This window comes from Rhinolophus sinicus, chromosome 5 (genome assembly GCF_057876585.1).
Source record: "Rhinolophus sinicus isolate RSI-liver-muscle chromosome 5, RSI-T2T, whole genome shotgun sequence".
Classification (NCBI taxonomy): domain Eukaryota; kingdom Metazoa; phylum Chordata; class Mammalia; order Chiroptera; family Rhinolophidae; genus Rhinolophus; species Rhinolophus sinicus.
The window spans coordinates 31461371-31483829 of NC_142505.1; the positions used below are offsets into that span (position 1 = coordinate 31461371).

Genomic DNA, 22459 nt, shown 5'->3' on the forward strand with positions numbered 1-22459 from the left:
TAATCTTTTATGCTGGTTCACATAATGGCATACTCTTTTCACAAAACCCAATGAATGATTCTATCTCACATATGTTCAAAAATACAACATTGGTACTTTCTGATCAGCTTATTACTTTTGTTTTGTTTTTACAAAAACATTCCTAGTTGTTCCCTGATCCTGATCACAATCGGTTATGTTGTGCACAGAAATCTCAAGTGTCTCCAAAGTGGTAATGAGAAAATTGATTCTTAAAATATGTATACATGTAGAAGTGTCTACATAAATAAATATACACATAAATACATAAATATTGAGAAAGATTTAGCTGTTGTAACCAGGTACCTAAAACGTTTTCCAGACTAGTTAGGAATTACGAGGATTGCTTTGCGCACTGCAACATGTTCCTGTGAGATTCGCTTTCTCTCCCTGTAAACCGAATCCAGTGGAGCTAGCCGGAAACACTGTTCCATGTGTCATCGCATCTGTATCTCCCATTTTCACAGACTGGTGTATTGCCTGCTGCATCAAGTCTATGAATTTTGAAACGTCTTTCCTCAGCGTAAGGTTCCTACCTTAGACTTTTTACAGCTGGATGGGCCTGAATTTTAGCATTCAGACCTGGAAAGGAATGCCAAAGCTACTTAATGCGTATGTATGGCTCAGGCAGTTCCAGCTGAAAGTGGGGAGGCGTCTTTTTAATCCATCTGTTCAAAATAGTATTAATTTTAAATTGGTACAAGGTACAGAATAGAGAGTTGTCTTGACTGAAATGCATCAACGAAAGACATGAGATAAATACCAAGTACCCCCACATCCATCTCAGTAAAAGTATTACGGTCACTGTGCTTGGAGTTGTGTACTAGTGAAAGTTTATCCTTTTACAGAAGTGATTTCTCCTTTGTCTTGGGGGTGGCTGCTTTCCAGGTGCTGCTCTGGATTCATGCTGTACCAGCCAGCCAAATAACATGCCAGTAACTGTGGAAATGTCTCTAAGGGAAAACTGGGTTTGGCCTCCTTAGGGTTATTGGCTAGGGCCAGGATATAACCCTGCTCGTTGCAGGACATTTGCAGGAAGTTTTAAGATCTGCTCTTAATTTTTTTCCTATCTTTAAACACGGCCAGGGCTCTTTCAAATTGGGTTTAAAAACAATACAGAAAATTCCTTGATAACAAGAAAAGGCAGGAAGGGCACAAATATTAATACTCACATATGGATAGTTCCTTCTGGTCTTTTTTCACTATCTTCTGAGGTTGAGCTTGGCTCCCTATTCAGTCTCTTGGCACTTACCCACTCTTTCCAGTATGGCTTCAGCCTAACAGCGTGGCTGAAGTTGCTTTAATATTCTCACACTCTTGTCCTCATCTTCGCCATATTCGCTAGTGCTGACTTCCATGGCCTTTGCAAAATTCTGCCATTAGCTCTGGCAACTACTGGTCTCATAGTGCCTTGATCTTTCTATTCAGCACTCGTACTTCTTCCCAGATCCCTTGATTTGCTTTTGGTTTTCATGTGTGGATGTAGTAATAATGGCTGTCATGTGCTGTATGTTTTTAGTGCTGGGCACTGTGTTGTGTAACAAAAAGTACATGTTATTTTATCCTTAGACAATAATTTGAACTATTGGGATCCCCATTTTACAGATAGGGAAAATTGAGGCATAAGCATCGATTCATTTATTTTATGCATAAAGGAGGAAAAGATAATTCTAAGACCTTTCTAGCTATAGAGGTCTTTATCTGCTAAAACTAATTAATTTGAATTCTTTTTCTTATGGTCAATTTTCATGAAAGGCCTTTAGAGTTTATAGGACACACACACACACACACACACACACACACACACACACACTTTGTAAGTCCAGGTATCTCAAAAAGGGCTTGTAAAAATAAAGTTCAAGTATAATTTTACCACAACACAGAACATGATTGATTACATTGTTTTTCTCTCTCCAACTTCATTTCTAAAATTATTCATTTTAGGAGTCCAGAGTTCCTTTTGTTACTTGAACTGCTTTTTGATGACACACATTTCCAAAGCCTCAGGTGAGATGTCATTAGGTAGAACTCAGTCAGAAAGAGCAAGACCTAAAGCCTTGATTAAAAACAGGAAACATTTTCCAAGTGGAATATGGGACATACTCTGCTTCAACACATGTGATCCCATTGCTTCCTGTACCTCATCTGAATTCCATCTGTCTCTTAAAGCCAAGCTCAAAAGCCAGGTCTGAAAATCCTGATTTGACCTCTCCTCATCCTGGTGACTGCTGTCTCTGTAGCATTCAGTCTGCACTTGGCCATTTTGCACCTGACAGATCGCTTCATAAAATGTTCTCTTACTTCATTGTGTGCTGTCTCTCTAAGTAGCTTACACAGTATGTCCTCTGAGAGTTGGGAACTATGTCATATTTCTTTGGTAACCCCCCTCAGATATCCTGTGGCATATTTATGACCTCTCATTTAATACAGGACAGGATACATACTGGGGTAGGTAACTTTCACAGAGTAAGAGTTAATGGGCATTATTAGATTTTAACTCCTTTACTGTAAGGTTGAGTAATTTCAAGTGAATCGCCCTGATTGCAATGGCTAGCGAAGGGAATCTGACTTCTTAAGTCTACCGAAGGGGAGGGCCCCTTTGCTTGAAAAACTTTTAATGAAAGAAAAAGATGATTGATATAACTGACTTTTAATTAAACTCTGTAGCTCATACACTCTTCAGTTTGGTGCCTGTCAAACCAGTTATTTGTCAAAGTGGAAGTGGGAATGAATGGCTTTCCATGCAAGGTTGGTGGTTTTAAAAAGCAGAGTTGATTAGTCAGAAAGTAGGACGCTTACATTGTTATAATTGTCCCTCAACTCCAGGAATCAAGGAAAAGAGATTTTTGATATAATAAGGTCTTAATACTTACAATCCATATTAAATCCACTACTTGCTGGAAAAATACATATCTTCTCAAAAATAGGTGCGTATGACTGCTCTGTTCTTGATTCTTCTGGGAATAACCATTTCTTTAGAGACAAAAACTCATAAAGAGCCTCATGCACTCTTTCTAAAGTAATAAACAAAAATTTCCTTATTTCAAGAACTTTTATTTGAAACAGAAGCCAGTCTTTAGGGTTGAAAACTTTAGGAGCAAATGAGATTGTGTGTTTGCTTTTTGTAAATGGCTGAAGCCAGTCAATACTTGGGAGGTGTGTTTGTAACACTGGTGATGCTGTACTTACTCTAAGAATATGGTACTGCCAGGAGAGTGGAGTGAATTATTTCCCAGATTTTAGTAACTGAACATAAGCTTGTTCAAAATGGCAGCTTGAAACCATATTTCGGGTTATTACGCAGGGAATATGCCAGTGAGAAAGTAGAGAAGAAAGGAAGAACACAATTTGTATGAATACAAATGAAGTTAGGAATATACTTTCAGATCTTGCTCAAATATTTTTATTCCACTTACTCTTTTATTTTCAAGTTCTTTATTTGAAACTCGCCAGTACCTTCACAAGTCTGTTGGTATTTGTAATTTTAGCTGCCTTTAATGTGTTCCAGTGCAGTGTCTTCTGACTGCAATCCACAGTGGGAAATACATTTTGCACAACCATCTAATATATAATATGCATATCTGATATTTTTCATTAAAAATGCTGGTTATGACTCATTAATTTCACATCCCATTAATAGGTCAAAACCTGTAGTATAAGAAATGGCCTAGATTCTGGTATTGCTGCATGTATCTCCAATACTTTAATTTCTTCCTGGTGTTTCCTCCTCCAATGATCTAGCAGCTCAGGATGCTGTTTCTTATTTTGTTGGGGCCATTAGAGTTTCAGCATCTGCTTTGAAACCTGGGGCATATCTAAAGAGCTAATGAACCCTGCCATGGTCTCATTTACTAAGTACTTAAAGGCATATAGTTTTCTGTCTGGCATCCTAACTTCTATCTTCCAAGTCAGAACCTTTCACAATAGAGAATGAAGATTTTTTGTATAAAGATTTTTTTTTTTTAAATGATAGCCCAGCTTCTGCTTAAAGGAAGTAATTGAAGTAGGAATTCTCGTTTTGAAAACATAGCTGACAACTTGTTGCAATTTAAAGGTTATAGACTATTATTAGTAACTTACTGAAATGGAACTTGAGAAGTACAAATATGCTTTCTTTTTTAAAAAAAACATTGATTTTATTTTATTTATTTTTAAGGAAGGCGCAGCTCACAGTGGCCCATGCGGGGATCGAACCGGCAACCTTGGTGTTTTTAGCACCACACTCTGACCAACTCAGCTAACCGATCACCCCTCCAAATATGCATTCAAATGTCTATAAGGAATACAGAAGTTTCTTAAATCAGGTTGTATTTATTAAAAGAATACAAAATACCTTGAAATTCAAAGATTACCTATTGCAATGTTTATCCCCTAACAGGTTAGTTGTAAAGAAAAAAGTTAATCATTTTAAGGGAGTTAACAGAAAAATTTTAAGTGAGATTTATACATCTGGTTGCAGACAGTTTATTCAAGCTCTGAGGCCTGATGTTCCTCAATATTTTCAACCATTAATGGCCCAAACCGATTGCTTACCTCATACCAACATCTAGTGTCTGAGATGGTTCCCACTTTGTTCTTTGATCGGTTGGTACCTTGTTTCTTTTGCCTTTTTTTTTTTGAATTTGATTTACCCTTTGGTAGGAGTAATGCAGCAGGGGCAAATGCCCTTGTGGCATTGAACAGATGATCATAAAGTTGCTTTGCCTCAGGACACATGCTCAGGAGACTTTCTACAGAGGTCGACGTTAGAAGTTGCCTACATAGTCCATGCACCAGGCTTCCACTATACAGGCTGTTGAATGGGAGAGAGAAAGGTGCTGTTAAAGCATAGGTTCAGTGCACTGGGACAAGCATGGTTAACACAGCTTCAGCAAATGCATCTAACCGCTGAGAACTCTTCTATAAAATTACTATTAAAATTACTTAGGAATCATCTGTTCCTTGAAGGAAGGAACTGAGTTATTACAGAGATTACTTCTTGGTTGGCGATATTTTTATGAACAAATTAAGTAAAGGAGGCTTGCTGGTTCTGCCACTAGCTCCAAGTTGAGGAGGCCTCTTAACACTTCAAAGAAAGAATGCCTTTGATAAACCAAAGAGGCAGACTGTTGAAATATGAGAAAATTTAATGGTATCATTTGCAAGGTCATTTAGTCACTTGGACTAAAAACCTACTTCACAAATATAAGATGGGAGTAACTGCAAGTCAGAAATTTAATATATAACGACTAACTGCCAGAGCTGAACAACTGGTGCCTTAGCACTTGATGTAGAACCATCATTTAATCAGTATAGAATCATCAATTAAGAAGCTTTGGTAATGCTGAGATGCAAGAAAAATCCTACTGAAATCATTATTAAGAGAACTGTTTGGTCTTGTTTTTCCTGCTTTGTTTTAAAGGGATTTCTGGTAACTTGAGAGGATCCAATCAAGAATGACCTAAATTATGGAATGAAAAATCCATAGGTCAAAGGCCAATTAATCTTATTTGGTAGAGGGTTCTAGGGTTAGCTTATATATGAGGCCCAGAGATACGTAAACAACACTATTTACTGCTAGGAAGCTTTCCAACTTTTTAGCATATTTTGTATGCCTCCATATAGCACTCATTTATGCAACAAATATTTGAGTACTTACCATATGCTGGACACTGGGGATACAACAGTACATAAAATAGCCAGGACCCTGCCCTCATAGAGCTTACATTCAAGTGGAGAGAGACAATGCATATATAGAATTACAACTCCCTTTTCTACCCGTCTCCCGTTTACCTTCCTCACTCCCTCTAGTACCTTCTGGATGGACAATCACCAGGACGTCCAATCCATTGATCCTGCTGCTTTTTCACTGGCCCACACGCTACTGCTATCATTTCTTTTTTACACAGCTTCAACTCCATAATCAAACATTACAATCACTGGCATACAGGATGCATCTGCCTTCTTCATACTTGCCGGGCAAAACAAAAACCCTAGATAAAGTTCACTTAAGCATCTAATAGTCATCTCGCTAGAATAAAATCTCTCCATGACAGTGGAGATTTTTTTAAATGTTTTGTTCACTACACCATAGGCACAGAGTAGGCATTTAATTAATATTTGAATGAATGAGTGAACAATATGCCAAGTGGTAAGAAATGCAATTACAGAAATATAAAAGAGTAATAGGACTAGAGTGACTAGAAGTACAGAGTAATAATAGTTCAGTAGGATGATCAGAAAAAGCCTTTATAAAGTGATAATTGAACAAGATTTAAAAGGAATGAGGGAATGAGTTATATCCTGCCAACAACTGCCTCTTTCTTCTACTTTAGAACTGATTTTTTTAAAATCTGATCAAATCATGGAAACTTTGGGACTATGGAAATATTTGTTTCTGTTTCCAGTTCTTTAGCTATAACAGTGCTCCAAAACCAATTATACTAAGATTAATTTTTTAAAATAACTTCTTTGCTTTAAATATAAATAAGAGTATTTACTTCTGTGGTGTGCGGCCATCTGAACTAGCTTCCGTAGTGCTTACCGAGTTAGGTCCGGCTCGGGGAGAGGCGTGGACAGCAGCTGATTGAGATACATCCCCATCTGTAGACAGCACTGCCACTGACAGAAGATGTGGGCTGTGTCTAAATGCAGTCTCGTGCCTGGCCGTGTCTGCTCCTTCATTCTTTGCAACTCTTCATACAACATCTTAGCACCATCCTCCCGCAGATGTTTCTTATCTAGAGAAAGAAACAACCCAAGGGAAGTATTCCCCAAAAGACTGTATCAGCTTGTCATTTTCTTTATATAACTTCAAATTCCATGAAGAAAAAATTTAGCTTAAATAACCAAAATGCTTTTCTGGCTCTTTACTATTTTAATGTCAGTGTAAAAGCCTTCCTGTATAAACTGAAATATTATACTGAAATGCCTTTTTAATGCTAGCCTAACTTTATTCAACCTCAGATTATTTTATAAAACAGTATCTCTTCCACTGGTCTAAACACATCTGTATCAACCTCTCCAAATCCTAAATCTGTCTCTCTGAAAAATACAAATTACTACTAAATATCATTCTTTATTGTTCTCTTCCACCAAACTTCCTTTCATGGAGACCCCATGCTATAGTGCACTTAAAGTAACAGCCTGTGTGTCCAAAGCACATTTTAATTTCTGTTTAATGGGAGGAAAACTAAAGCATGACTCCTAGAGAATGTGGCAAATAATCAGCTTCTTCACAGAGGATAAGGGGCAAGAAGCAAAAATCCTGGGCATGAAGAATGCTGCGTGTGTTTAGCTATAAGCTCCTGCAGGTTTCTCTGAGCAGGGATGCACAAAATAACATCCGGACCAACTTGAAAATTATAAAAAGGAGGCCCACCTTTTACCAATTAGCGAGTAGCAGAGTGCCGGGTCCACAATTCCTAAAAGAAAAGAAACAGACCCTTGACATGCCCCTTCTATTGGACTCAGGTTAAAAACGGAACAGGCTTGTGCTCTGAGAATTTTAACTATATTTATTATTCAATGAGAGGAAATACCCTAAACTTATGTCTTAACCAGCAGTGGCGCTTAACTTCCTAGTTTTGCATGAAGTTGGCTGTCATACAACAGTCCCTTCTGACAGCTACTCACACTTGTCTTGGAGTCTATGCTGGTTCATTCTTTCATTTAACTTATTTTAAAAAGTGAACTCCAGAGTAGCACTAGCCAGTAGAACTTTCTGTCATGATGGAAATGTCCTGTATCTGCCCTGTCCTCTAGCCACAGGTGGCTACTGAGCACTTGTAATGTGGCGAGTAGCTATCCTTTTGGATACTACTGTTCTAGAGTGTGTTAACTATTGCACATATTCACATAAGCTGTCACAGCATTCATAATCTTTAAAGAGAATAATTCCATTGGAGAACTGAAGTGCTCCAATGCATCAACATTTATTTCACCTAATATTTAATTGCAGATGAAACTGCCTCAAAGAGTATTTCTCCAATAGAAATAGAAGTTAGTATTTCTACCATCACTACTTAGTTACTAATTGAAACTTACAATGGAGAAAAAGAAAAGTAAAAAAACAGCACAAACATGGATGTTGATCATGCTTGTAGGTACTCAGAAGTTTCACCAATGGGAAAATTTAATTGTGTTTCTACTGATGCCGCTGCTGCTGTATTGACCACAAGGATAGGGATAGAAAGCGTGGAACACAAAATGCAGCTGGCCTATCACAGTCCTACTTCATAGGTGAAAGCATTTGTGCCACAGAGCAGATGGGATTAGGTGGTGTGGTATCAGTTCATTTTCACTACTGTGCCCTTGAAATCAAACCCTCCAGCATTGAGCCCAGCACATGGAAGTGCTCAAAAATAGTTGCCAATGAATGAATGACATACTGGTGCCTCCGTTTCTAAGTTCTGATAGAATTGACAGGAGTAGATAATCCAAGAATATGTGTGTGTTGGTGTAAACTTTCTATTACATGTAAGTAACATGCAAAAATACACTCCTGGACTTCCAGGTACCTACCAGGGCTGTTGATCATGGCATGCAAGGGCCCCATCAGCATCCCCAGCAGTAAGGCTTGTAGATGATGCAGCTTGGCCTTGGCCTGTGTGTGCTGCAACCAATAGCAAATGACAGCAATGGGCAGTTTCAACGAAGCGGGGACTGTGTCCAGGATGGTCTGTTTCACCTTCAGCGTTTCTAACAGGAGTGTCAGCCGTCTAGCCAAGGAGAGCTGAAAATACATAACAAACATCCTGCAAGTTACTTTGGGAAATGTCTTTTTTTCTTTGTCCTAGTAAGAAGAGACTTTAATGAAAATGAAACTGCTGTATCAGTTTCTTACCTTTCTGTGGGGGGAAAATAAAATCAGCCACACTCAAAGCATTTAGAACATTAATAAGGCAGTTAATAAATATGGTTGACTGAATGTATTGTCTACTCTTGCTACACAGCCCTTGCTCTTGTCATTCTATCCTGCATGTAGGCTGGTGAGCATCTTCCGTGTACATGTCACTTGGGGAGATTGTTAAAAATTCCATCCTTGGGCTCCACCCCCTAGATTTTGAGAATTTTGAGTCGGTAAATCCAAGGGGAGCCCAGGAATCTGCATTTTAACTTCTGCTTTGAGAAAAATCTATGCTCAACCACCACTTTACTTGCCAGTGAGTATTTAGGCCCCACCACCTCCACAACACCATTACAGACCACTTCCAGAAAAAACTTGGGTTACATGCACCCTTGGGCATTATCATACAGCAGCCTTCTATTTGTTTGAGCCCTGTCTCATGACCCTACCCCGCCAAATGTTTTATTGTCTTCGTGTTCTCCCACACAGGGATTGTCCAAGGGTGGCTACCTGTAGGTGAAGTATATTCAAGGGACATAGGAATATTTAACGACTACCTGCTCTGTGCTGGCAGTAACACACCACACCCCTTTATGCTCCATGTTTCAGAGCGTGCACTTCAAATAAAAGGAAGTAAACAGCTATAAGGGCTTTGGGCTCGCTGAAATAATTTTCCCTAATCTTAAGAATCATAAGGAACCTTCCAGGTCACATACTTTCACAGACAAGGAAATTAGTACTATTAAAAGAGCACCTTCAGGGGGACTTGACAAACTTTGAGAGAAAAATAGTTGTACTTCTAGTGTGAACAAAGGAGTCTGAGCTTGACTTCAGAGACATTCTGTCCCTCACTAACTCCATGGCCTCAGGCAAGTTTCTGAGCTTTTCTACGGCCAGTCTGATCATCTGTAAAATGAGCACTATGGTGAGATACAAAATGTTTCACGGAACCCACCAGTCCTTAGCCCCTTCCAAAAGGGGAACTACTCTGCTCACAGCCGTTAGATCTGGTTAGGTTTTATCTCATGTGACAACTCCTTTCCCTCCCTCCCAGGAGGAGGGAAAGCATAAGCCTGTAGAAGAAGCTGCAGCACAGAGGCAGAGGTGCTCAGAGAGAGGCTGGTCTTGGCACCGCCTCCCTCCCCAAGAATGATCCACTTCCGTCTCTTTATGATTAACCTCTCATTGGTTAACCTGAGTGATGCTCTGTCCACTGCAACTAATGTGACCAAAAAGGAAATCCCATCCTATGTCTTTACTGTGGGAATTAAATGAGAGATTGTATGAAGTTTCCATTACAATAGTTGGCACAAAGCAGATGATCAAAGTATTATTACCACATCATGTTAAGAAAAACAAAATGAATAGACACTATCACAAAATTTCTATATTTTTACCTGCATTTGTCTCTGGAATCACATTTGCACCTGATAACTGTTTTAGAATTATCATGGGCTAATTACAGAATCGATTAGCTTATGCCAAAGGAAATCCAAATGGTATCATGCATAAACAGTGAACTAAAATTTCACCCTACTTTGAATAAGATGAGTGATGAGATCAGTTGTCACCTCCACTTAGCAAGTATAATCAACGTGCTATACTAATTGACTTAACTGGATTTTCATGTCTCATGAAAAGTGGAGAAGTGTCCCGATCCCTGTGTCACACCATATAGAAACAAATCAGTTCTAGATAGATTGTAGATCTAAATGTGAAAGGCAAAAAATTTTTTCATGACCTTGCAGTAGGCAGTACATTCTTAAGTAGGTCATCAAAGGGATAACCATAAATAAAAATTTAAATTATACTATATTAAGAATTTCTGTTTATCAAAACATACTAGAATGAAAAGACAATTCACAGAATGAGAGAAGCAATTCACAATGCATGTTATCTGACAAAGGACCTTTATATAAAAATAAAAAAACGAACAGGAAAATGGGCAAAACACTTTGAACAGAAACTTACATAACAATATCCAAATGGCCAATGATGCTCAAATCAGTCATCAGAGAAATATAAATTAACATCTACTAAATTGGCTAAAATGATGCCTCCACACAACTATTAGAATAGATACTTTTTTTTTAAAGGATAGAAAATACCAAGTATCAGCAAGGGTGTAAAATAAGAGGAATTTTTATAACTGCTGGTAGGAATATTAATTGGTAAAACCACTTTACAAGGCCATTTGGCATATAGCTTCTAAGCTGAACATATGGGTATTCTACAACCCATCAATCCCACTCTACTTTCTTTTGCAAGTTACATATGCAATAGAAATGTGTTCATATTATATTTTCACTAAATGGTGTGCACTAAATGTTCATAGCACTATTCATAATAGCCCCAACTGCAAACTACCAAAATGCCCGTCAGCTATAAGATGAAAAACCAACTGTGGAATATTCCCACTATGTAATAGTATACAACAACGAGAAATGAATGATTTACAACTACTCACAGTGATATGAATGAATTCACAAACTCAATAAAAGAAGCCAGATGAAAGATTCATACTGTACGATTCAATTTTTATAAAGTATTAAAACAATCATAACGATTCAATGTTGTTAGAAGTCAGAGTAGTGATGACAGGTGGGAGAAGTGACTGGAACCATCCACTAGGGTGCTGATAATGAGTCTGCATCTGGGTGCTCTTTACATGGAACTGTCGAGTAGGTGAAAATTCATCAAGCTGTATAATTATGTGTGCACTCTGCTATATGCACATATGCAGAGAGGGATGAATTGCAAAGAGGCAAGAGGAAACTTTTAGGGGTGATGGAAAACATTCTTTAATTGCAGGATGGATTCACGAATGTAAGCATGCATCAAAACTCAAAAGTGCACACTTTAAATATGGGCATTGCCAGTGTACGTCAATGATTTTTCAATAAAGCCATAAAAAAGTTTTAAAAAGCCCTCCAACACAGCACCATTTATGGTGTGAGCAGAAATGTCATTTCAGCAAAACATCATTCTTTAGAATGTTGCTAATTACAATTTTACTGGTGTGGGTAAAGTTCTAATAAATCCCATCTGTCTGGAATTTGACCTATGTTCAACTTTATAGTTATGTAAACTTAGAAACATGATAAAGTTTGTCAGCTGTGTTACTTAGCATGATAAAAATGACTCTTGTAAAACTGCATCTAGACTTGAACTATAAATGAACTGTAAACACCATATCCTGGGGCTTCTCTGACTGCAATGACTTGTAATCAAGCATGTCCCTTGCAGAGACCTTGAAAGCTGTATCTATGGAATTGTTACAAGCAAGATTGGATCCTGTGGGGAAGAAGCAGTGAGACTTTCTATTTCTTTAATTGAGACATATTTCACATGTCATAAAATTCATCCTTTTAAAGTGGTTTTAGTGTATTTATAAGCCTGTGCAATCATAACTACTTCCAGAACATTTCATCACCCCAAAAAGACCCTGTTCCCATTAGCAGTCATTCCTCATTGCCAAGGAGGCTCTTGAACCACCTTGATGTGAATCCTGTTTGCTCCTGCCTGAGCTGTCACTAACGGGGAGGCGAAAGGGGCGAGTTCCTGCTCCGCTGAGTAGGCCACGGACTGGCATCACTGACAATTTGGGCTGGATAATTCTTTGCTGTGGAGAAGTCTCCTGTGCATTGCAGGATGTTTAGCAGCATCCTTGAAACCTCTTCCCACTAGAAACCCTCCCCTTCCCCCACCCCCATCCCCAACTCTCAGGTAGTGACAATCAAAAGTGTCTTCAGACATTGCCAAATATCGCCTTCCCTGGGGGTGGGTGTGTGTGAAATCACCCCCAGTGGAGAACCAATGTTGCAAGGTCTCCCACATTAAAGGAAAGCCTGATTCAAACCTGCTGGGAAGCTATGGTTGCTGTCCTACATCCTCAGTTGACGGGCACCAACAGCAACCTATGAGTCTCGGGAGTCTGAATATTCAGTTCGATTTAAGAAGACCCACAGTGGGCATTTCAATTGGTAGTCTAAGTTTATCTGCACTTAATTTGTAAATTTAATTGTATTAGCATAAGCAGTTTCATAGCTATTCGTGATTTTTAATTTATTTGTGTCATATAAAAAACAAAGTAAACACTGGGATCCAGGAGAATGCTTTTTACCTTGAAAAGGCGATTGGTCTGTTACTCAGGTTTAAGCAACACTGACTCAGGCTAAGAGTCATGTTTTCAGTATCAAACTAAGCAAATCACCATGATGCCATAAATCGAAAGCCTAAAAAAAAAGTCTTCATCAATAAAAATTAAAAATTAGACCCAAGCGTCAATATAAATCTTGTTAATTGAAAGCTGGTACAGTCTGAGATGTTAGTTATGCCTATGCTCAATGCCTGTAGGCACACTTACGTTTTTGTTTTTTTGTAGCTCAAAACTTCTTCCTTTCTCTTTTTTTAAGCCACATAACCCCCTTTCTGTTGACAACTAGTATCACCGGAGTATAAATTAATAACTATAAAGATAACACGGACTACTGAAGTACAGTGGAAATCGCAGATTTGGAGCTAAAAGATCTAGCTGTGAGTCCTAGCACTGACACTCCCTGGCTCAGGTATTATATAGTTACCTACTTTGAGCCCTAGTTTCCTGACCTATGAAATGCGAGCAATACGGCAACCAACCTGTTTGTTATATTAAGAGAGCTAACATACATAAAAGCGTTTTGTAACCTGGAAAGTGCTTTACAAACATTACACTAGTAACTACAAACACTTACCTCAGTCAATTTGCTTAAGTCACAATGATCTTGGGGCAGTTCTACTGCATCAACAATTGATGTCTGGATAGTTTTGTTAACCCTTTCTACTTCGCTGAAAGTCTGTGGAGGCAATGAATTCCAGGACATGTTTTCCAGATGTGGAGAAACATTCAAAAGAAGCCCATAGATGACCTGCCGGATGGGCAGAGATATTCTGTAGGCATTTGGTTGCTGCATGTTTTCTACCTGTGTGTGAAGAATGGTCCGTCTTAGCACCAAAGCATCGCTGATGAAAGGAGCTAGCTGGCCTTTGGCCAAAGCCACTAGTACCCATTCCGGTAAACCTAGATTCAAGGCATCTGGACAGACATAAGTACCACACTGGAAGAAATCCTGCAGCTTCACCTGGGACTGCTGGTATTCTTCCATGGAACAGCAGAGAAGTTCCTTAACATTTTCTTGATCCTTTTTTGGTAGATATTTCAGAACATTATCTAGTGCTTCAGTGGGGTCAGCAAAGTGAGACAACCAATTCAGAAGTCCCAGAACTCGGTGGTGTCTCCTCCCCTTAGAACTGGCAGCTCCAAGAGGAAGACGTACTTTACTTAAGAATCTCTCCATGATGGGCAGATTAATATAGTCATTTCCACACAGCACCGCAAAGAGAGGTAGTAGAGCTTTATTCATATTGCTGAAGTAATGGCAGAGTGCATCCAGGGAAAAGCATTTGGCAGGGATATAGTAGTCCTGTGTGCCCTTAATTGTGTTCATGTTTCTCCACTGAAAGCTATTCAATGGGCAAAACCCAGTTTTCAGGTCAAAAATGCAAAAGTCACTATCTGATGATAATACAGGGCAATTCCAATGATTAGCCAGTGTCATAATGTCCCGATCTGCTTCTGAAAAGCACTGGACAAAACATACCTGCAGCTTGATCAAAACCTGGATGAACACTTCCCGGATGAGTAAGGGACATACATACCCACCCCCACCAACAGAAAGGGAATGGGCCATCTGGATCTTCTCTTTAGCTCGATCCTTCAAAGTTGTAAGCTTTTTATCTGAAATGTCACATCCTCCATCTAATACAACATATGGACATATATTACAAGCAAACATTGATTGAAAGAACTTTTGTACAACATCTGCAAAAGAATCATAGTCCCCTCCATACCGGAGCTCCAAGTTGGAATTGAAGCAAAGCCGGTGGAAGAGAGCATAGCCATCAATGATAATTTTTGTGTCTCGCAACTTCAAATCAGTGAAGAACTCATTACTGTGATCTTCCACAAAACTCATTAGTCCTCGGATACCCATGACGACTGTCTGAAGAATTGCCTGTTTAAAACAAAAGAACACACTTTGAAATGATGCTTTTTACAGGGGACCAAGTCACTGTTTCGAGCACCATCAAATCAACAGCAAATGTTATAAAGAGCTCTTTAAATACAACATATCAGGTGTCAGAATCTCAATTCTTACCTAAATCCTCAGGCAACACCAACCAGCTGGGTGCTTTTTCCTTCTCTTTTGCTTTCCCTGTGTGTTGCAAGGCACAAACTCAATAGTTTCTCATGGAGTTTGATCTTTGGATACAAATGGAGGCTGCTGGTGATTCTAAAGGAAAGTCAGTCAAAGTCCATTATTGACACACTACTAGAGCACTTCTGTTTTATTGATATTGCAATAGTTAATGGTCATCATACAAATAATTTATGAGTCACCATACAGAATATTTAATAGTCACAATACAGAATATTTATTTTGTGGGGTCAAAAAGCCCTAAGCCATAAAAATTATATCCTTCTCAATCTCATAATTAATAAATCAGAAAGCACTGGGCTTCAGTTAACTAAAGTGTGTCGGGTCAATGATACGGATCCAGTTTTTCTTTTTTGACAATCAGAATCTGGGAACTTCTTTCAGACTGGCTTATGGGTCCATTTTAATTGGCATAGTTTTGAGTAAGGAAAGTTCTCATGCCTCCAGAAACCTAACTCTCCAGTTTTACCCTAACCAGAAGCTCTTCTCATCTTCTTCTCTTTGCATATCAGGCCCAGTTACAAAACATCTTCAACATCTGGCTAACTTAAGTCACAGGATCAGTATTACAAGTTTCTCCTTTAGCCTCAGGCTCCAATATGACTCAACATGATACTGTTACAAAATCATGAGATTACGTCAAGCATGGATTTTTTTTTTTTTTTGCATTAATTTTGATTTTTAATGATACTGCAATAAAATATATTTATCTTGATTACAGAGTTTTGGGCATCCCCTTGCATTTTGTGCCTGACTCACTTCACCCATCTTGGCCGTAGCTCAGCACCGTGTTCTGTATAGTACTTATTTCTTTAGAAGTTTGTCTTGTAAATCTTATGCCAGCTGAGACCTTGTCAATTTATCCCAAGCTAACTACAGAACCTTGCAGAGTAGCTGTTCAACAAGTGCGTGCTGGGTAGGGTAATGGCACACGTGAGGTTTGATCTAAGTCCTCAAATACAGGCCTTCATACCTCGCCCCACCTGGGCCTTCACGACCCGCCACCCGGACCAACAGCAGAGCCCACCTCCTCCGTCCTCCCAGAAGCCCAGCCCCTACATTAGAAGCTCTCAGGTGAGGAGGGGAAGCCGGAAGCCCTGGCACCTGAGAGTTCGACCCCAACCGCGGGAACCGGAAGCCTCTGGGTATGACGTCACTGGGAGGCCCGTAAAGCCAGCAGCGCCCGACAGCGGCCGGGTAGGCGCTCCGCCGCGAGGTCGCTACTAGGGAAGGCTGAGAAGCACGCTCCGAAATGGCTGCTGTCAGGTTAGGGAAGCTAGGCCCGCCCGCCTGGCTCTCTTTTCCCCGCCCTCTTGACTCCTAGCACACTTCCGCCCCGGTGACAGGCTCAAAGTCGCCTCGCCCGACTTCCCGGCATGCCCGCGCTGTCTCCCTAGCAACAGTGCCCAACATCCGTGGCCAGTAGTGGTCCTGGAGCTCGGAGGTCCTAGAGGCCTGCCCAGCGTACCTCCCGCTCACGGGCAGGACTCTGAGCATCCCCGGGCGCCGCCGCTCCTTCGCTCTCGACCCGGAAAGGTATGCGAGAGGCGCTCCTCCGGGCGGGCCGGGCTTCCCGGTACCGGGAAAGGTGATGGTTTCAGGCTGCCCCGGTGGGGGCCCGCATACTTGGGTCTCCATGCCTGCGACCACCTCATTTCCATGGACTCCTGACCCCCCGAATTTGCTCCAGTCCCAGGAGTTGCCAGTGCTCCCTCCATATATGTTAACCCGCTTTGGGAAAATGTAAATTTGAAAAAAAGTTGAGACAAGGAATTGTTCGCTTTACCTTAAGGTTAAGGTTTATTTTAAGGTTAAATTTCAACTTTAGCCGAATCTAGTGTCAAATCCACTTCCTCATTTATCATTACCAGGGAAGAGAACGACTTGGCGTCAATCTGTGATAAACACTCTCTTCCCTTGTCTTTTTCCCCATTCAGCTCAGCTACACCTCCAAGGGGCAGTTTGCACAGGGAGGTAATCTCTCATCTTTCTCACGTTTCCCATCCAACTTTCTAAATCTTCTCACCACAACACTTTCCTCCCCAGCCTTGCACAGCAGTTGGTCTGTGGGATGCTTATTTGCCCGAACAATTTATTGAACACCTACTATATGCCAGGCAGCGAAGATACAAAAGAAAAGAAGGTGTGTTCCAGGCACTCAAGTTCATTCATAGCCCTTTGAGGTGGAGGTGAGGATACCTTGACAGGTGAACAGGTAGTTCTAGAATCCACAGTGCAGTCTATTTTCAAGCAACCAGGTGATACTATGGTTGCACAGAAGAGACTAATAGAATGGATGGCCTAAAGGTGGACTGGGGAGGGGGCTGCAGGGCTGAGTCTGTGAGGTTGGGCCAGAGGGAAATTAGTCCCAAAGTACTCTGTAGCCCGGGCCAGACTGCTTAGACACTGCAGGGTTTAAACCCTCATTGACACATAGCAGCTGCTGGGAAATTGGATTTCTTAAAAGTCCAATTATTCTTTCCTTTGCTACACAAGGACTTTTATCTCATCTCTAAAATAAGGAAAATTACTGAGTGATCTGAATGATCCTTTTCAGTTGAAAAGGTTGTAGGAAAAGTTTTTCTTAACAGCTTAATTTGGTCAGAAAACATCACTTCTATGCTAGGAGAGGAGGCAAACAACAGATACATTTGGAGGCCTGCACTCCAGTTACTTTTTTCAGCAGATTTCACTAATATTTTCTGTGATCTTGATAATCCCACATAATTTTTTATTTATTCAGGGATTTTGAGGTATGGGCCTTAGCTCTGAATTTCCAACCCAATGCTTATGTTTTAGTATTGTCATGAGCACATAGCCCTCAGATGATTTGGTCTCTCTCTCTCTCTCTCTCTCTCTCTGTTACTAGTCTCCTTCTCACTGGCATCAGATGAAACTTACCTGATTATACATTATTTCAAGAAGGAAAATGCTGTAAATGGGCATTTACTTGTTTTTGTTCTATTCTGAAGCCTATTGGCCATGTATCCCAAACTACACAGATAACATCTTGTTTTATCATTACATACGACAGGTTTTTGTTTTACAGCTTTGGAATTGTTGAATATGGAAACCCTACTCCAAGTCGTAGAGTCTTCGATTTAAAACCATATTTTCATACAGATTTAAAACAAAACCCACTTTTCATGGTTACTAACAAAATATTTTACATTTTGATGAAATAAAAGTGATTTTGCCATGCACATACATATGAAACAGTTCGTCCTTTCATAATTCTGCTGTACATGTATAGCTCCTTGAGGAATTACAGATTTACCTGTAACATTTATATTCAGCTAACATTAAAATACAGTTTTAGGCTTGACTGCTTTTGTGCCACTTCTTGTTTCCAATCCAGGAAGATTACTCTATACATAGTGTGTATAACGGAAACTTGAGAAACTGGATCAGAATTTGCTTAGGATGGGAAAAAATTCATTCTAAATCCTTATCCCTCTACATCTACTCTAATAAATGCTAATACCCTGGTTTAAAGTCTACAGAAGAAAAAAGTTTAAAGAAAGCAGCATCATGCTAATTTCTGGTTTCATCCTAATTCACTATTTGTTATTCAAAATAGATGTAGGAAGAAAGACAAAGTTGATGCAAATATATAGATTTAAGGAAATGATAATGTTCTTATATTTGGATGTATTTTTTTAAAAGTAGGTGGGGAGTATATATATCTTAAACAGATTGTTTATAGGAAAATATATATACATCTCAGAACTTTGGAGAAATTTGACTGTAACTCAGTTTTGCCAAATTTAAATGTAATAGGGAAGGTTCTCTTCCTGTCCTCTATTGGAATCTTCAGTACCTTTTAACATTTTTCTTTCAAGTCATTCAAGTTAATCAGCATGGTGTCATTCAATCCACTAATAAAGGTGCAGGTGTCACTGTCAAAAACTTAAACATTTTTTTAAAACTATAATTTAGTGGGGTTTTTTTGTATTTTTAAATTTTATTGGGGAATATTGTGAAACCGTGTGTTTCTCCAGGGCCCATCAGCTCCAAGTGATTGTCCTTCAATCTAGTTGTGGAGGGCGCAGCTCAGCTCCAAGTCCAGTTGGCAACCTTGTTGAGAGCTCACACTTTAACCAACTGAGCCATCCGGCCATCCCAAAAACTTAAAACTTTTTATTAGGAATAGTTCAACATCCTTTACACCTGATCTCTGGGCTTTTCATCTTTAAGGCATTGACCGCTGCTATTTGGATGAATTCGACCATCTCCTAGGAGATTTGAATGTTAAGTTTCTATAAACAAAGAAACCGGTTCTCTGTTGTTTGGAGCAATGCTGAAATTCCAAGAGGCTGCTAAGTATATGAGTGGATCAGTAGCCAATTCCACTTATCCACAGACCTTGATTGCAAGAAGATATGTGCTTCAAAAGAAACTTGGCAGTGGAAGTTTTGGAACTGTCTATCTGGTTTCAGACAAGAAAGCCAAACAAGGAGAGGAATTGTAAGTAAAAATACTTCATACAAATCTTGGCTGCCCTGTATGTGTAGCTCTTAGTTGATTAAGGACATGGAGTACCCTTCACTTTGCTTAAGAGTTTTTCTCCACTATGAAAGTTTATAGGGTGCAATCAAATCAAAGGAAAAGAAATAACAAGAGAGTCATCAACATAAGCTAATATTAGATGGTAGCCCGTTTGGTTTAAATATCTAATTTGAGGGCTATGTGACTACAGACTTGGAAAAACTCCTTCATAGAAAAAAGCCAAAAATAATATCATAGTTCCTTTAGTACACCCTATTCACCTCTATGTGAAATTCCATTTATTTGCATTTCATAACATTTCTAAAACTGTAGTTATTATAAACAATTCTTATTTTATCGTTCAAGCAGTCCCAATCAAGTTAAGTGGAAGCAATTTTGCAATTGAGATTCTGATGTGCATAAAAATCTTATTTTCACATAATGTACCCCATTTCCCTTCTCTTGGTCATTTGGGAACTTTACTCACCTACTGAAATGCCTTTAAAAATCTGATCTGAAGGCACCATTCAAGGAACTTTTCTATCTCTTACTGAATTCTTTAATGCAAAGAGCTATGCTGTTGATGGTAAGTACATTTCTTACAGGTAAGTATGAATTTTCATTTTTTGCTTAAAGTTGTTTGAATTTGCTGTAGTGAAAAGTTAGTTGGAACTGAAGTTAGGAGAAGAAACTTGCACAGGAGAAAGAGAAAGCAGAAGGAAGCATGATCCAAGAAATCAGCCTTTAACTCCAGAAGAACACATTCCCGTCTCATAATCTATCCTTTATTCAGAGATTTTGAGGCTACTGCAAATTATTCCAGCTTTTGCCCATTGGATATTTAAGTGTGGGTTTAAAATCAGTGTGATAAACAATTTTCTACTTCTTAATTTTCTTTTAGGAATTATAAAGGTAAATGTTACAGATGCTACTATTTTATTTTAAAAGTCAACCTTTTGAATGGTCTTTATGTTCAATTTTTAAAAAATTAGTTTCAGGTGTACAAAACAATGCACTTATTAGAACTCTCACCCCTCACAAAGTGGTAACCTCCTCCCCCAATCTATTGCCCCTCTGACATCGTATATATCTATTAGAATTCCATTGACTCTATTCCCTATGATATACTCCATATCCCGTGACAATATACATATTAAATTATAGTTGACATACAATATTATTCAGCTCCAGCTTCAGGTGTATAGTGCAATGTTCAAGCATCTGCACCATCATGAAGTGGTCTCCCTAATAAGACATGTGCCCATCTGACACCCTACAAAATCTTTACAATACGTTCAAAATTTAAAAAATTATCTAGAATTCATAGTTTTTCTGGTGAAACATGCTTTATGACTTCTACCAAAAAGAATTATTTTCCCTTTCTAATCCTAAAGGTACTCTTCTATTTATTTAGAACAGGATGATAAATTTCTGAAAATTGCTTGAGAATCTTTATGGAAACATTGAAAGTAAGACCTAAATCTTACCCAGGATTTGTGAAACCACGCTGTAAAAGCCATGTCCAATTTTGGTTTCTTCAATTAACAAATATGAAGAATTTTAAGAGAATTCACAGAAGGGCTAAAAAGTTGATTAAAGGGATATAAATAAAGTAAGATGTATGAAGACCAAACTTGAGTTTAGATGATCAGTGACTGTAGTGTGTGTGTGTGTGTGTGTATGTGTGTGTGTGTGTGTGTGTGTGTGTGTGTGTGTGTGTGGAGAGAGAGAGAGAGAGAGAGAGAGAGAGAGAGAGAGAGAGAGAATATGAGAATGATGCAAGAGGGGGCTGGTTGGTTAGGAAGTGATTTATCAGTGAACTTTCCTGTACCTGCACTAGTCTTAAAACAAGTGACTTGAGCTGAAGATGGCAGACGAATCCTAGGTATGTGGAATGAATCCAGTAGTGGGGATAATTGACAAATCATTTGCTACCAGAAGGTCTAGTCTAGAATCTCTTGGAAAGGAATCATTAATTATCAGAATCTTTACAACATATTACATACTGGCCACATTCAACCTTCAGATGTGTTTCATTTGGCCTGCATAGTGTTTCTATTCCAATCTAAATTAGTTGCCACTATGTAAAAATGGACAGCTCTCATAAAAAAATGAGGTTTTCATTTTTTTTGGAAAAAAAAAATCAAAAGATTTGGTAACATTTGCTAACATTGTTACCTATGTAGCCAATATGGCCAGAGCTGGGTAGCAGCTTCCCCTTTTAGACAGACCTTGTGCCCTCCAGTTAGCCATTCTTGACGTTCCTCACTGTCGCTTACACCCAACTGCGTCACATCTTTCCACGACCTGCCTACCTGTGTAGACATTTAATTTTATAACTCTCTGCTAAAATCACGAAGAATCATGGATATGGCTGCTCACAAAATCCTAGAATGCCAGAAGGAAGGCAGGACAGTGTCACAGTTAAGACCACAATCTTCAGAGGTGAATAAGAAGCAAAGCCAGTCCTGTTTTTAACTGTGAGGTTAAGGTTATGCAGGTTCCTAATCTGAGCATCAGTTTTCTTACCTGTAAAATGGGTATAAAAGCTCATAGGATTGTAATAAGGGTTAAATAGATATCTATATACTATATGTATAAAGTATCAATATAAATATAAAGAATTTAGTATGAATAAATATGAGATATTTATAAATACAAATTTATTTGTAAATATATGTATATAATATAAATATCACATTGTCTTACATAGAATTATCACTCTATAATAGCTGAGACTCATTTATAAACAATCCAAGTTGAAGGAATAATTAAAGAAAGCTTAATAAAACTTTATCTAATCACCACCCAATAACTGTAATTGGGATTCCCTATTAAATGGAAGTTTGTCTTTTTCATTCCACTTTTA

The 22459-nt window shown here is 38.9% G+C and overlaps 2 protein-coding genes across 13 annotated transcripts in view; one reads left to right on the top strand and one right to left on the bottom strand.

Moving 5' to 3' along the window:
• Nucleotides 1-4128: 4128 nt before the first annotated feature.
• ASTE1 (asteroid structure-specific endonuclease 1) lies at nt 4129-16343 on the bottom strand. Of its 6 annotated transcripts, XM_074312831.2 has the most exons (7): nt 16207-16343; nt 15043-15177; nt 13966-14898; nt 13579-13806; nt 8521-8731; nt 6542-6737; nt 4129-4810 (listed from the first exon to the last, which is right to left on the bottom strand). In XM_074312831.2, exons 3-7 carry the CDS (start codon nt 14875-14877, stop codon nt 4483-4485), a joined length of 1875 nt encoding a protein of 624 aa, XP_074168932.2. In that variant the 5' UTR covers nt 14878-14898; nt 15043-15177; nt 16207-16343; the 3' UTR covers nt 4129-4482. The 6 variants fall into 6 exon arrangements, with proteins under 6 accessions (XP_074168932.2, XP_019581516.3, XP_019581520.3 ...); XM_019725957.3 differs by having other exon boundaries at nt 13579-14898; XM_019725961.3 differs by having other exon boundaries at nt 13579-14898; nt 15043-15099; nt 16207-16340.
• NEK11 (NIMA related kinase 11) overlaps nt 16268-22459 on the top strand; it is a 192454-nt gene continuing 186262 nt past the window's right edge. For 4 of the 7 annotated variants that reach the window (XM_019725963.3, XM_074312833.2, XM_074312835.2 and 1 more), the window contains exons 1-2: nt 16458-16638; nt 19300-19569. In XM_019725963.3, coding sequence (XP_019581522.3) covers nt 19400-19569 — 170 coding nt within the window. In that variant the 5' untranslated portion in view covers nt 16458-16638; nt 19300-19399. Of the gene's footprint in view, nt 16369-16457; nt 16639-19299; nt 19570-22459 lie in introns of those variants that run through there. The other 3 variants (XM_074312832.2, XM_019725967.3, XM_074312836.2) reach the window with 3 other exon arrangements.